This window comes from Sander lucioperca, chromosome 2, assembly GCF_008315115.2.
Source record: "Sander lucioperca isolate FBNREF2018 chromosome 2, SLUC_FBN_1.2, whole genome shotgun sequence".
Taxonomy (NCBI): Eukaryota; Metazoa; Chordata; class Actinopteri; order Perciformes; family Percidae; genus Sander; species Sander lucioperca.
The window spans coordinates 19,156,414-19,170,094 of NC_050174.1; the positions used below are offsets into that span (position 1 = coordinate 19,156,414).

The following is a 13,681-nucleotide window of genomic DNA, read 5'->3' on the forward strand; positions in this document are numbered from 1 at the left end:
GTAAGTGTTATTCTACTGTGGTAGCTGGTCAAGGTGGAGCTAGATAGGCAGTTTAGTCTAGTATTGCTGTTTGAGCCTTGAACAATTATTCAAATAAACCATCTGAACAGTTCAAAGGGGAAATCTCGTTTTGATGGAACAACTCATAGACATCTGAAACATGTGACAAGGTGCCCCAACTAGATACAGATATGGTTCTTGATGCTTTTGGGAAACAGGCCTATATCTAATGTGGTTCCACACTGGACCTCAGTAAGATATCAAATCAAACAGAATAATTTTATTTTTCTGTGATGGGTAAAATAATTGTCAGTTTTGCTAATTTTCTCTCCTTAAATCTCCTGATGTGGCTTTTTATAGTCATATGTAAAATTGGTCCCATGGGTTGTAAAATGTGAATGTCTGATAGAACCATCCCATGAGCCAACACCGATATATCTGTTAGGTATCACCAGCAATTACAAAATTGTTCACTAAGTTTTAACATAAAGTCCTTCCTAAGTTGTTATTAACTAACTTAAAACTAGTGATTTACTGAATTAGGTTTCACCATTAAAGCTTAAGAAATGTCTTCGCTAGTAAAAACTTTAGTAATGTGTTAATCTGTTGCTTGGAAACATCTGCTGTCCAATCAAGAGCAATCTACTTTGTAAACAGGAAGTCACTGTAGCATCTCAATCTAGCATAACTTGGGCGCAAAAGATGTATCTTTTGTAAATGTAGGTATTTATTTGATTTATGTCAGTATACATCGAGAAATCTGTGTTTCAGAGTTAGTAGTATTTGTACAGAATGGGAAATATCTGATTATGCTAACCTAACACTATTCACTCCTTTAGTCAAATGTTTTTATCATAACATTTTGTAATTTGAGATATGTGGTGTTATTTTTGTGAAATGTAATTGAAAATCTTAAAATCAAAAATATGTGGACCATACTCCAAATTAACTATTTTCTCTAAACGAGAGGCAGGCTCACATTAGCTTTGTGAGTTGGTTCAGTTAGCTACACAACAGTAACACCCAACAGTTAGTAAATGTATATGTTCAGTAACAACCAATCTCGGTGTAAAAAATAGTTTATGAGGAGCAACTAGTTTTAATTTAGTGGCGTGTAAAACTATAGTTAAAAAAAATAGAACTAGGCTAAGTTTGAATTTATGAATAGCTGGTGCAACCGGCTCCAGGACTTTGTATCTGAGCAGATGCCATTCTTATGAAATCAAAGAAAATATTACTTTACCCATCAGCATCATTCCACTGATTTACAGTATGTGCAAATTGGGCTTCGACCTTGATCTGCACCAGACCTGGATGTTACTAAATTCACTTAACATCTGAAACAAAATAACTGGAATATAGTCAAAATCAAATGATTACTAAATGCTTCATTTGAAATATGTAAAGCTTTTATCACCTATTACATATTATGTTCAATTGAATTATGATGTCTTGATGAACTTTTTATGGGTTGTACATTCACACGAAAAAAAATGAATTATTTAATTTTCTGACAAGCCTTCGTCAAACACTATGCCATGGTCTGGTGTCTGAGGGTCAGGAGTCATTACTTATTCACTTCAAATCCTCACTAAATTCTCTTTTCTTTTTCCCTTTCAGTGCTGAGTTTCTAAACCCACTCTCTCTACAAGAAGAGGAAAACAATAAACTTTGAAACCGCTGCTCCTCCATCTCCCCCAATGGGATTCACTGTAGAAAACGGAAGGAGATAGAGAGAAAGAGAAAAAAAGAAGATCAGTGGCAGAAATCATCACCGTTTCTGAGGCTCTGACAGAAAAACGTTATCATCCGTGTGGCACATTCATATGCAAACTCGCTCACAATCCCAATGAAGAAAATGGTTGAGATCACATATAAGCTATTTTAAGATGGGAGAGAAAACATTTCCACCTCTTTTGAACTGATTTTCAGAGCAAACCACAGCATGGATGCTCCCAGCGTAGCGGCCAAAAGGCCTACTGTCAGACTTGGATTAGAAACCATGTAACAATGCCCTCTGTTTTAGTTGTGTTGTTGCATTACTCTTTTTATTTCAAGAAGCTGCATTCACAACTGTTGATTTCCAGTGGATGTACCATTATTTTGGCACTCAAAGCACTATGCAATGTGAGGGGTGGTGCATTGCGATGTCTAACGGCTCTGGCAGATTCAGCGTTGGCGCTGGGCTGCCCAGGCTGGGCTGCCCTGCTGATCTCTGCTGATCTCTGCTGAGCTACAGGACCTCTAACGGCAGGCTGAAATCTACTCATACATATCAGAAAACATCAGCCATATCACATCTATATTGACATGATCCTGATCAATCTTCCAGGAGCCAGTTCACATCTTGGGACTGAGATCTCAGCAAATGTCAAAGAGACAGTTTTCAACCACCTTGTGATGGAATTAACCCAAAGACACATGGATCGACGTACCAGTTGGGGTGAACAGAAGCCCTCACAGACAAGAAACTAGCTGTAACATCTGCTAAAGAAAAGGAGGTGTCACTGAAAAGGAAGCTTTCTCTCTTTCTCACTCTCTCTTTCCCTCTCAAGTGTTTACGGTATTTCGACGCCCCCCTCCCTGCATCTCAGCATCGCTGCTGCTCCATCTTTTTAACAAAACTGCATGGCATGAATGAAACCAATTAACACCCGATGAAAGACAGTCAAAGACACAATGGATGGATTAAAAAAAGGGGGGAGAGAGAATGGAAAGAGTCTATGAGAGAGACTAAAAAATTTCTTTTTTCCACGCAGCAATGTCAATGCAAAGTCATCATCATCCAAGCTACTTTTAACCCCCCAAACTGGCTGCAGAACAGCATCTCCTGCAGTGAACTGCTCTCTCAGAAGGCATAATTGAGGAGGAGGATCTCCCTCCCCCTCTGAGGTAAAGAGGGAGGGTGGAAGGAGATTCTGCAGACCATACACTCTATATTTCTGGGGCTGTGGGTCAAGAAGATAGAGGCATTTTACAGAAAGCAGGTATTCAGCAGGAGCGGGAGAACATCTTTGAGAAACTATTTTAGGACAAAAAAATGGCAACGATTGCAAATAAGAAATGCATTTTTACCAGCATGAATATTCTGCATGACTTCTGCAAGCCATTCTGATCTCCCCCATGAATAACAGGGCTAGAAATTGAGAATTTAAACATGAAAATTTAACCAAGATTATGTTATATGCAACCAATTAAAAAATGTAGGATTGTGTTTCAAAAAAGATTTCCTCAATTTTATTTTTAATGATAAAACACAAATAATTAAGAAAAAAAGGGTTGCTACATCTACCGTTTTGTTTTCTCTAAGAAATCTTAGGAGACCCCCAACCCCCCCAACCCACTAAAATCCAAGAAGATCCCAACTTCTGCAACTATTTATTCTGCTGCTACAAGTTTGTCTACTACTACTTCAACTTCTCACCTGGCTGCTACTCTGCTTCTTCTTCCTCCACTCAGAGATGTCATTGATTTAGTGTATTTGAATTGAAACTGTCTGTTGTCCCATTCTTTGGAACTTTTTCTTGACCTTGATCTCCAAGGCAACACCACACTTTGCAGTCTGGAATCAAGGATAAGTCAGGAAAGGTACAGGTGAAGTTGGTTACCCACACAATGATCCAGGCAGCGCTGAATAGGTACAAGGTGACTGCCTCATCATCCAGGCAAGTTATTCCACTATCTTAGATTTATTTCTGAGGAGAATATATGGTTTTGTTTTCCCCAAGAGCAATTGCTTTTTTATAGTTTGCTTTTGGAGTCCCTTCTGTGTTATCATTTAGGGTTAGGGGTTAGAATTAATTAATGTTTTATGGGGTTAGGGTTGAAATTATGAATTTATACAATATGTACCACTGGAGTATCAACAAACACAGGGCCGTAGCCAGGATTTCAGAAATACCAAAGTCCAAATCCCCTCAACTCAACCATACCCACCTAAAACATTTGTAGGCCACCAAAATTCTGTGAGATTTTTCAACTCTAAAAAAGAGACAAATCCCACATTTTATGTAGCCTATCATTTAACTTTTTGTAATTCAAATTAAATTAAATGTTACAGCAAAATATTATTGTCTGATGTTGGGTAAAAAAATGTCTTTTTTGTCTGAAAACAATCGAAAACAAAAACAAATAACCCCACGCAATATATTCAGACAAACTGTTTATCTGCATGTATTTTGCCTGATGAAGGTCTGAAGACGATACGTTGTGTTCATAAAGTGAGTTGGACAGTGTACGGGATTTTCTTTGGTTTTGATCCTGCACACTTGCCACTAAGACTTTATTGGTGTGCAAGAACCTTGTTGAAATTACGGCCTAAAAAAAATCTAATTTAGACAAAAAATATCAGAATCAGCCTCATAAAAAAACGTGTAATCATAGACTGTAAACTAATTTCATCATTTCATGTCAAATACAAACAACATGACCTCTGTGGTCTCAATGGTAGCCATGGACCTGACCAAAGGAAAGACAATATGTGGTTCAGTGGAAACATCCCACTTCAAAACACCAACAAAACACAACAAAAAAAGAGAAAGTGTAGCTTTTTCATGGTGCTTTGAGACAACATAAGAGCAGAAGAGGCACACATGTACCATGTACAGCTCATTTATCAGACCACCATTAATGGATTATGAGCAGCTCCTGATGGTGGTGGTTCCCCTATGGTGAGAGGCAGCCATCTTGGCTCTATGTTTTCAGTGCCCCTATCACCAGAAACAGTAGAAGCAAGATGTTTTGACTACTAGACTAGATAAACAGGGGAATTTGCAGAAAGATGGAAATGCCTTTAAAAGTGGCAGGTAGCCTTCTTGACAGATGTGTTAAAAAAAAAAAAAAAGCTGTGTTCTGGTACTTTTCATTTGTCTTGTCATGTCTTTATTATGCATCTCATGTGACGCATAATTGTTAATTTTTTATGCTGTTTTATTTATTTAAATTGCTCTGTATTAATTGGTATTTGGTTTATGAGACCATGTGGGCCCACCACTTGGGCAAAATTATTTGAAACTTTGTAGGCATGGATGGATTACTGAACAGGCCTACCAGGCACAGGCTTTGTGGCCGAAGGGATAGGGGTGCCCTGGGTGAGATCCTCTGTTTAAAGTGACTGATACAATTTCTTCATGGAAAGTTAATCAACTCAAAACAAAACGACCTCAAAGAGACTCAAAGTGACTTCAAAGAGAAGCAAAATGACTACAAAGAGACTGAAAACTACTACAAGGAGACTCAAAACTACTACAAAGACACACAAAAGACTACAATGAGACTCAAAATGACTACAAAGAGAAGCAATGCACAAAAAAGTACACAAAATTGAGCCCATTGTTTCATAATCCATCCATGTGTGTAGGTTTTTCATTTTGTGGCTGACATACAGTAGGGCTATGACAAACATCAAACCAAAAATATTCCCATTTATGGCTTGTTCCCTATTTAAAAAATCTTTAAAGTAACAGAAAACAAAAATTTTACAATAAATGTCCAGCTATTTGCAGACAAATCTGTACACTCCTGTCACTGCTTTTGCCAAACTCACCAGCCAGAGAAGTGCATCAGATTTTCATTAAGGGCTATCAAGCTAAACGAAGACCCTTAGTATTTGTGGATTGGACGCTTCAAAATGTGGTCATATGTACCATGGTGTTTTAAATCATTGTCACATTGCTGGGGTGAAGGGAGAATATTTAGGAGAATATTTTCTATAACAAAGAACTTAAGACCTACATTCTTTGTATAGCTATGAATTCTTGACCCCTAAAACTCATCTGAATTGGCCATGTATGCAAGATGTAGCCTGGTCTGCTACTTTATTTAGTTCAACTAAGATATATTTTGGTTCATATGGGCAGTAAAACCTTTCTTTAGCTTTGATTATCTTCACATTATTATTGAGCACAGCAGAAAAAGTCTTTTGCGCACTTGATAAAATGCAGATTTGGACAGTACTAGGTACTCACAGTCAAGCTGCAGTCCATGCAGTATTTGTTATTTAATTGTCAAATGCAGTGTGTGAAAATTAGATAACATATTTTGAGGATTAATAAGCATTATACATTGTAGCTTTTACAGCGTATGCAGCCACGCTAACTGAACCTGATAACTTGAACGGTCCCTGGCTGGTTAAATATGAAGTTTGGTTTGCACCATGTTGTGCATTGTGGGGACCGAAAAGGTTTGCATACTCTGTTCAAAATTATTGTATGTCGTCACAGTCATAGCAGAAAAAAATCATTGTAACATTTTCAGACATACACACAATTCGCTGTATCATTCTGGGGGAGTCTTAACAAATAACAGGGAGCCAAAAATCAAATAGAAAAAAAGGGCGTTTCTCAGGAATACACTGTATCAAGAATCTGAAAGATAGAATGTTGTTGTTGAGATGTTATGATGCTGCAGTATGTTTTTTCAGGAAAACTTCAAGTTTCAAATAATAGTTTCAAATTAACATGATGATCATTTCAATGGATACCGACAATGCTACTTGAAGCCTGGAAGTAGATTTTTCTGTCCTTTTAGTCTAAACTGTGTCCAAATGTCCTTCCACAATGCACTAGGTCTCATTGCTTCCAGGATGTTCTTTTTGTATGTGGTACTGTGAAAGGAATCAGTTCTGATATTTTACATCACTTGTCTTCCTAAAGGTATATAAGTACAGCATCAGAAATGTCAATAATAATAATAGCCTACAATGTACTGTACTGTAGCTATACCAAGGTGAATGCAACTTCTTTCCGTCATTACTTTAGTTGGTTTATATTGCTTTCAGCATTTTTTTATTTGTTAACACTGTAGTTTTTGGTTTACATGTCATATATTTTGTATTTGTAACACATGCAATTATGATGAATTATGATCATGAAGATTATAACAATGGATCGATAAAATGCTTTTGTATTCAAGCATGTAATGAACATAAAGATAGCCTATGCACGCACCAGTTGGGCTAAAGGCTTCATGTCATTGGGATGTTGGAGAACAACTGGTTTTGTGTCTCAGATGGGGTTTGGGAGGTTTAGGCAGGGGTTGCAAATGTTGCCATTATATATAACTTAGAAAGAAGACTTTTAACCTGGTTATAATACCATACAATAACACCATACAATGAGCCTAAACCCTTACTGTAGATATAAAACGTAAAGGTTTTCTAGCAATAATTGAGTATGTGGTTGAGCCATCAACGTTGATAGACAATATTGCTGATCAGAATTGCCCATGCATTTGTGTATCGCTACTAAAGGCTGTGCAAGTGAGGGGTTTTACAAAAACAAATGCAATTGAAGGTTCTCAAATGTACTGAACCATTAAATACTTGTCTGCTAATTTATTGATGTAGTCCCTAGCATGGGTCAAGCTCCAAAAAGGCAGCATCCTACCATTCCCAAAATGCAATGTAATAGTGTTTGACATCGTTCAAATTCCACGCTAGCAGTTTGCAACGTAGGCTCAGTTAACAGCAGTCATTCTCAGACATTTTGGTGTAATGAAGATTCATTTCTGGAAGACTAAATTGAATTAAATTAACACCTCGCAGAAACACTGATCATCTAACCAGAAACTCCCCTGGGTCTTTGTCTCACAGTGTGTCTAGATGCTGCAAGTGATCATTATTTCACAACAAATTGCAACAATGGTTTATTGACATTGAAAGGTTGAATAATCTTGAATCCTTTGGCGCCCGCGGGATTGTTGCTCAGTTTGAGAACCCTTAGCTGTCTCTAATGTCTTGTTTGATACTCAAAAGTATGGGAAAAAAATGCGCCAATGGTTCATAGGATATGAATACACCCCTGCATCACAATGCAATCCACTCTTCTCCCTCCATACATTTCCTAAGGCATGTTGCTTCAGAAACCAACCTGAATAAATCATAATAGAAACCTGTAGGGCAATAGAAGAAGAAGAAGAAGAAGAAGAAGAAGAAGAAGAAGAAGAAGAAGAAGAAGAAGAAGAAGAAGAAGAGTGATGGCTGTGCAGTTCTAGAAAGACAAATAGAAACCTTGATTATTCTACTGCAGTGTAGTGGTACAGAGCAATAATGGTAAAAGGCGTCTTTAGGATTTTGGTTGTGTGTGCGTACAAGTGTGTCTAAGAGTGTGTTTGTCTATATAAATGACTCTGTGTAAGAAAGGAAGCATGTTGTGCAAACTGAGCTAAGCCACACCCCTGTGAGCAGACTGACAGCTGAGCTGACTAATAGTGCAACTTTACTAGAAACCCAATTGAAGCCAAACATATCAGGACAAGATGCAGAGAAGCAGCTCTGCCCACTGTCACACCCCCATCTTCCTTTAATGCTGATTGGAGTTTTAAGGGCCTATATACAAGTAGTTGAAGAAACCAGGAGCAACCTGATTGAGGTGGTGAATCAAACGGGGCAGAAATGGTTTTTGCACAGCTTCTGTGGGTTAAAACTTCCAGGAGTGTTGTACGTCTGGCCACATCCCCATCAGTGATGTCACAGTGGGTGTTTGTCCTTTGAGAAAAAAGCACCTCGGGTTTTCTTTCAGTTAGTAGCAAGTTGGGCTCTAAAACTCCAGTCTGTTTCTTGCAGCCACTTCTCCTCCTCTCCATCCCACGCTCTTCACCTCTCCCCTCTCTCTCTCTGTCTTCTCTTCCTCCCCCCCTCCTCCTTCAGTTATTTTGAGGAAGAAACATCCTTTTGCATCCCTTGTTCTTGTGTTTTTCTATCCTATTTTTTGGAGATGAATTCTAAATGCATGCGCGGGAAACTTTAAAATGATGACTTTAACTGAATTGTGAATGGCCATGTGAAGGGACAGCCGGAGGGAAGCCTCTCCTCCATGGAAAAAAAAAGCAAAGGTTTTCGTCTTCCCCTCATCTTTCCTCTGTCAGGTTAGAAAATACAGTTTAGGACACAAACAAAAAAATCTCCTTGCTTTTTATTTTTATTTTTGTGCTTCTTTTTATGCAGGCATGGGCATTTTTCACTTTTCACACAGTAGCAGACTGTGATGTGATCACTTTCTGAAGCAAACAGGCTCAGTTTCATGAGTCCAATCATGGTTTTTCAGTAGCTTCTCAGCACCGGTGTCAAGGTTTGGGAAATCAATTTTTTTTTTTTCTGTGTCACCGATTGGGTAATCTTTTTTCTTTACTTTTGACACTGCTTTTATAACTTTTCACTGAATCATGAATGCGGAAAACTTTCTCTACCTGTCTGTTCAGGTTCATCTGTTCACTCATTTTAGGTTTTTCATACTTATCATGTGCTCATTTTGCTGTGCCTTCTCAGAAAACAGAAAAACAGAAAAAATGGGACTTAGGTCCCATTTTTTTCTGTTTTTCATAAACTGAAAAATACACAATGCTCTAAGTCCAGATGAGGCTATTTGGGCCGTCCTTAGGTATACACTGTGAGGTCCATATCACTGTTGACTGATTCATTGATTAGTCAGTTGATGGACCCACAACAGGGATGAGTAGTTGCTATGTGTCCACTGGAAAGAGGCAGAGAAAAAAAGAAGGGTGACAGAGAGGCGAGAGGCTTCCCTCCATTAATGAATGGGTTTATGCTATACAGACTGATGCTGGATATAATTTTATTGTCACTACACTGGAGAGAGAAAAATAAAATAAAAAAGAATCAAGAACTGTATAAAATATATTTCAATGGAATGTTTATTATTTACCTTTTCTATTTTTGAAACATGTAAAGAACAAAAAAGGTGAAACTGTAATAATTCAACAGCATTTGTAAAAAAGAGACAAAATACAGTTCTGTTGTTAAATGTATGAAGGTTTGACTGTGAATGCTGATTTACCTGAGCAACTCTTCTCCTTTACTGATAGGATAAATAAAAACCAGATGAATAATAATTAAAAAAACACCAAACTACTGGGAAAAAAAGCAAATCAATTCAGTTTAAAGAGAAAACCTAGAAAACTTAATAAAAACATTAAAAGCTTATGCCAAAACTTTCTATTTGTGTCATGTGCCTTTTTGTAGCTGCTTGCTTACTTTAATTGAATCAATTCAATTTTATTTATTGTGTCTAATCATAGCATATAGAGTAGTTCTATAACTACATTCTATAATTTCCAGAGACTCAACAATGACAGGAAAAAAATTAATTTTAACAGGCAGAAACCATGGACAGAACCTGGCTCTTGTTGTGCCATCTACCGCGACTGCGACAGTTACTTCACTACTACTTCTTGCTCATTCACAGATTATTTTGTTTGTACGCCCTCTGGTGTTTCGGAGAATACTGCAACGAACGATGCATTGAGCATTAAGTATCTAATAGTAGTGCTCGTAGCGCACGCACCATCTATGGAGGCCCGCACACGGTGTTGCGCACTACAAGCCTTTACTGGGACACTTGAACAGAACAGAGCCATTTATACGCAAGTCAAGTCAGTCCGGATCAGGATACATTATACTATACTTTACTTTTTTTAATTCATTTTTTATTTGCATCTGCATATATTGATATTGTGTTTGGAAATTAAGTTAGTGTTTAGAATTTTAGAATAATTAGAACTAACAAAACCAGAAATGATTTAGTAGCCTACTAATTTTTTTAAGAAAAAAGATAATTCTCTATTATTATTTTTAATATATCTCACATCTAAATAGTACCCAGGTAATACCTGAGGTATGAGGTGCCCATTTGCCACAGTTCATCATAGAGCACACTGTCCACTTACTGTCCCTCACAGGGGCTTCTTTAAGGTTTATTATACCATAGGCTCGCAAAAAAGTGCCCACAAATAATTCAACAAGAGGCAAGCGAAGCAGATAACAAAAGCCAATATTCAAGAAGTGTTGACTGTCCCGTGTATACAGTAAGTGCATTCAGGTACAGTATGTTAAAAAAGAATGGTTGTTGATGGTTAAAGTCATTTGGTTTTTGGTTGCTGGTCACTGTGAAAGTATTTAATTGTAATGTTTTGAGAAGTGTTTTTCTCTGAAACTGTATGAATGTAAAGGACATTTACTAAATACATAAGCTTGTAAACTAAAAATAGACACAAAAAAATAGTCATTTGTAAACCTCACCCTCACCACATGGGGTCGCTCCTCACCCAATAGTCACACGAATGAAAACAGACAGCCTTTTTGTCATGTCTTCATTTCAGTAGACTTATTATGATACATTTTTGCACATTGTTTTGACTGAATGCAAATTGTGATACACTGGAAAAGCCTCTGAAAATCATCTAGGCCATCGTGGACACTTCAACTCCCCACTGGGACTAAAGCTTCCCTCAGGTCAACCTCACGTGGGTAAGCAGAAGGAGCCATGTTTAGTGCAGGTTCACACACTGTTGAGCTTAAACATATTCTAATATCCAATTTCTCATTTTACTGATATTGACTTTAAATCAACACGTCACCAAAAAAGTGATGCATTCATATACTCGCCATACCTGACCTGTCGCGCGACAGTGTGACGTCATGGAACGCTGTAACTATTTATACTCGTGCGTGGTGGTCGCGACACTAGTTGCAGGCTTCTCCTGAACAGAGTGTCGCAACCAGGGCCTGAAATTAACACCCGACCACCCGCCAAATGCGGGTGAATTTTGCAATTGGCGGGTAACACTGTCAATCTACCTGCCACATTGGCATTTAATTGAGTGATTCAGACGTGTAACATCGGTAAGCAGGGTACGCGGTTGCTTACGGGCCCGGACCAATCAGGGGCCCGCATCACTGGAAGACATTGATTGACACGCGGGGCCCCCTATCACATTTTCATTACTCGCGACAATCCCAGCAGTCCCACGTGCAGCCACTGACCAAGCGGGAGTGAGAACGGGTCAAATTCATTTCCTTCTGTTATGAAGACGAGACGTGTGTGACTCGAACATCTCACATTTACCAATAAAACGTACAGCGAAAGACCGTGCAAAAGATTTCAGACCGTCCTGCCAACCTGTATACATTTTAACATGAATCTACGCTGTACAAGCAGTCAGATATTGAACAACAGATTTTATTGGCTGCTATGTGTGTATTTTCACTCTCCTGTATCTTTGACATAAATGCCATTAAATAAAATTGAATGGTACAGGGTATTGGATATGGCATTTTCAAACCTGAAAAAGAAAACATAAATCTCTGCTTTCAGTGCTTTGAATGAGTGATGATTTGTTGTTGTTGAAGCCAACTCAGGATGCCAACGATCAACATGGTTTGTGAAGTTAGTTGTATTGCCAACGTGCTTGATTTTAGTGTGGCAGGTTTTAGTGACATAATCGATTATGGCACTTTGCCACATCGATGCTGAATCGTGCATGCCCCGCATTGCGATGCATTGCCGAATCGATTATTGTTGACACCACTAGTTTTTTCACTCTAAAGTCAGCGGCTGCTGTTTCAATCCTGTCGGCTGTCTGCAGCGGGCGGGGCTGCTGCTCCGTTCTCCCCGCGACTGACACACCACACACAAACACACGGTGGATGCAGGAAAAAACGCAGATGAGATGACCTAAATTGAGGACAGCTACGTTATTGTAAGTGCAATGATAAGTTAAAGTACAATAAGTATCAAACCGTATGAATGTGTGTCCCAGGCCGGGATAGGAAATTAACTAACAATGTAAAGATCAACAAGCCACTGACAGTGACAGATATGTTCATATTTGATTCATTCAATAAATTATTATTTTTTTGTCTTAAATCCACCAGCCATTTTCATATTATACTATATATATACATTAACTATTTTTTGCAACTTTCACTGTCTTCTGCAACTTCACTGCAACAAACATACAAAAGAAATTGCAACTTTTATCGCAATTTATAATAATTTATAAGGCAAAAAAAAAAGGTGGAATGTTGGTCCTTTAAATAACGCCAGACATAAATATGGTGAGTTCAATATCCTTGTGAAACAAATGAGGATGATAGACAAAGAGAAGCACTTTGAATACTTCAGAATGTCTGCACAAAGATTCGATGACCTACTTCGTCGGGTCAAGCCTTTCATTCACCATAAAAGAACTCATCTTAACCCAGTAAGTTTACAAGAGAGAACTCGTCGCTTTGTTGTGCGCCGCTGAAAAGAATAGAAACTTTAAATCCTGGCGTGCCAGCGAGATCTATGTCATTTTGGTCCGGAACGGCGACTGTAAAAAGGCTTTAACACTGCCAGAGTGGAGGCTTTAGTTTACGCTAGATGTTGAGGGACCTGTTTTAAGTTCATCCCAACCTGTAACCTTTACAACTTTATCGCTGTTCAATAGCAGCATAACTACAGCCCAACTATCACTCAATTATTTATGACCTCTCACGCTTTCTCTTTAACTTCAGCAAGAGGATTTTATCTCTTATGTTCTCACACACACACACACACACACACACACACACACACACACACACAGGAAGGCTACCAGGGACCTGCTACCACAAACCCTGAATCAGCTGAACTGAGTTCACATAAATGTTATATTTATGTGAACTCAGTTCAGCTGAGGACGGAAGTTAAATTAATTTCAGGAAGATTTATTTTCCAAACTTTTCTTTATAAAAAATAAAAGTCCTCCAAAAAGAACAATTCACTTCAAATATAAAATAGATAACACTTCAAATGACACAATAACACAATGTCTGGGTTACATATATCTGTGAATCCACACAGTGAATCACACTATATAGTATAGCAGTTATTATTTTCATACACAGTCAAATATACTCATT

The 13,681-nt window shown here is 38.1% G+C and overlaps 1 protein-coding gene across 4 annotated transcripts in view; it reads left to right on the forward strand.

Moving 5' to 3' along the window:
• LOC116062824 (potassium voltage-gated channel subfamily C member 1-like) overlaps positions 1-6,946 on the forward strand; it is a 117,479-nt gene extending 110,533 nt beyond the window's left edge. For 3 of the 4 annotated variants that reach the window (XM_035994598.1, XM_035994607.1, XM_035994602.1), the window contains exon 6: positions 1,621-6,221. Coding sequence is in view for 1 of the 4 variants with exons in the window: in XM_031317576.2 (XP_031173436.1) it covers positions 1,621-1,634 (14 nt within the window). In the remaining 3 variants the exon portion in view is untranslated. Of the gene's footprint in view, positions 1-1,620 lie in introns of all 4 variants that reach the window. The other variant, XM_031317576.2, reaches the window with a different exon arrangement.
• Positions 6,947-13,681: the final 6,735 nt, after the last annotated feature.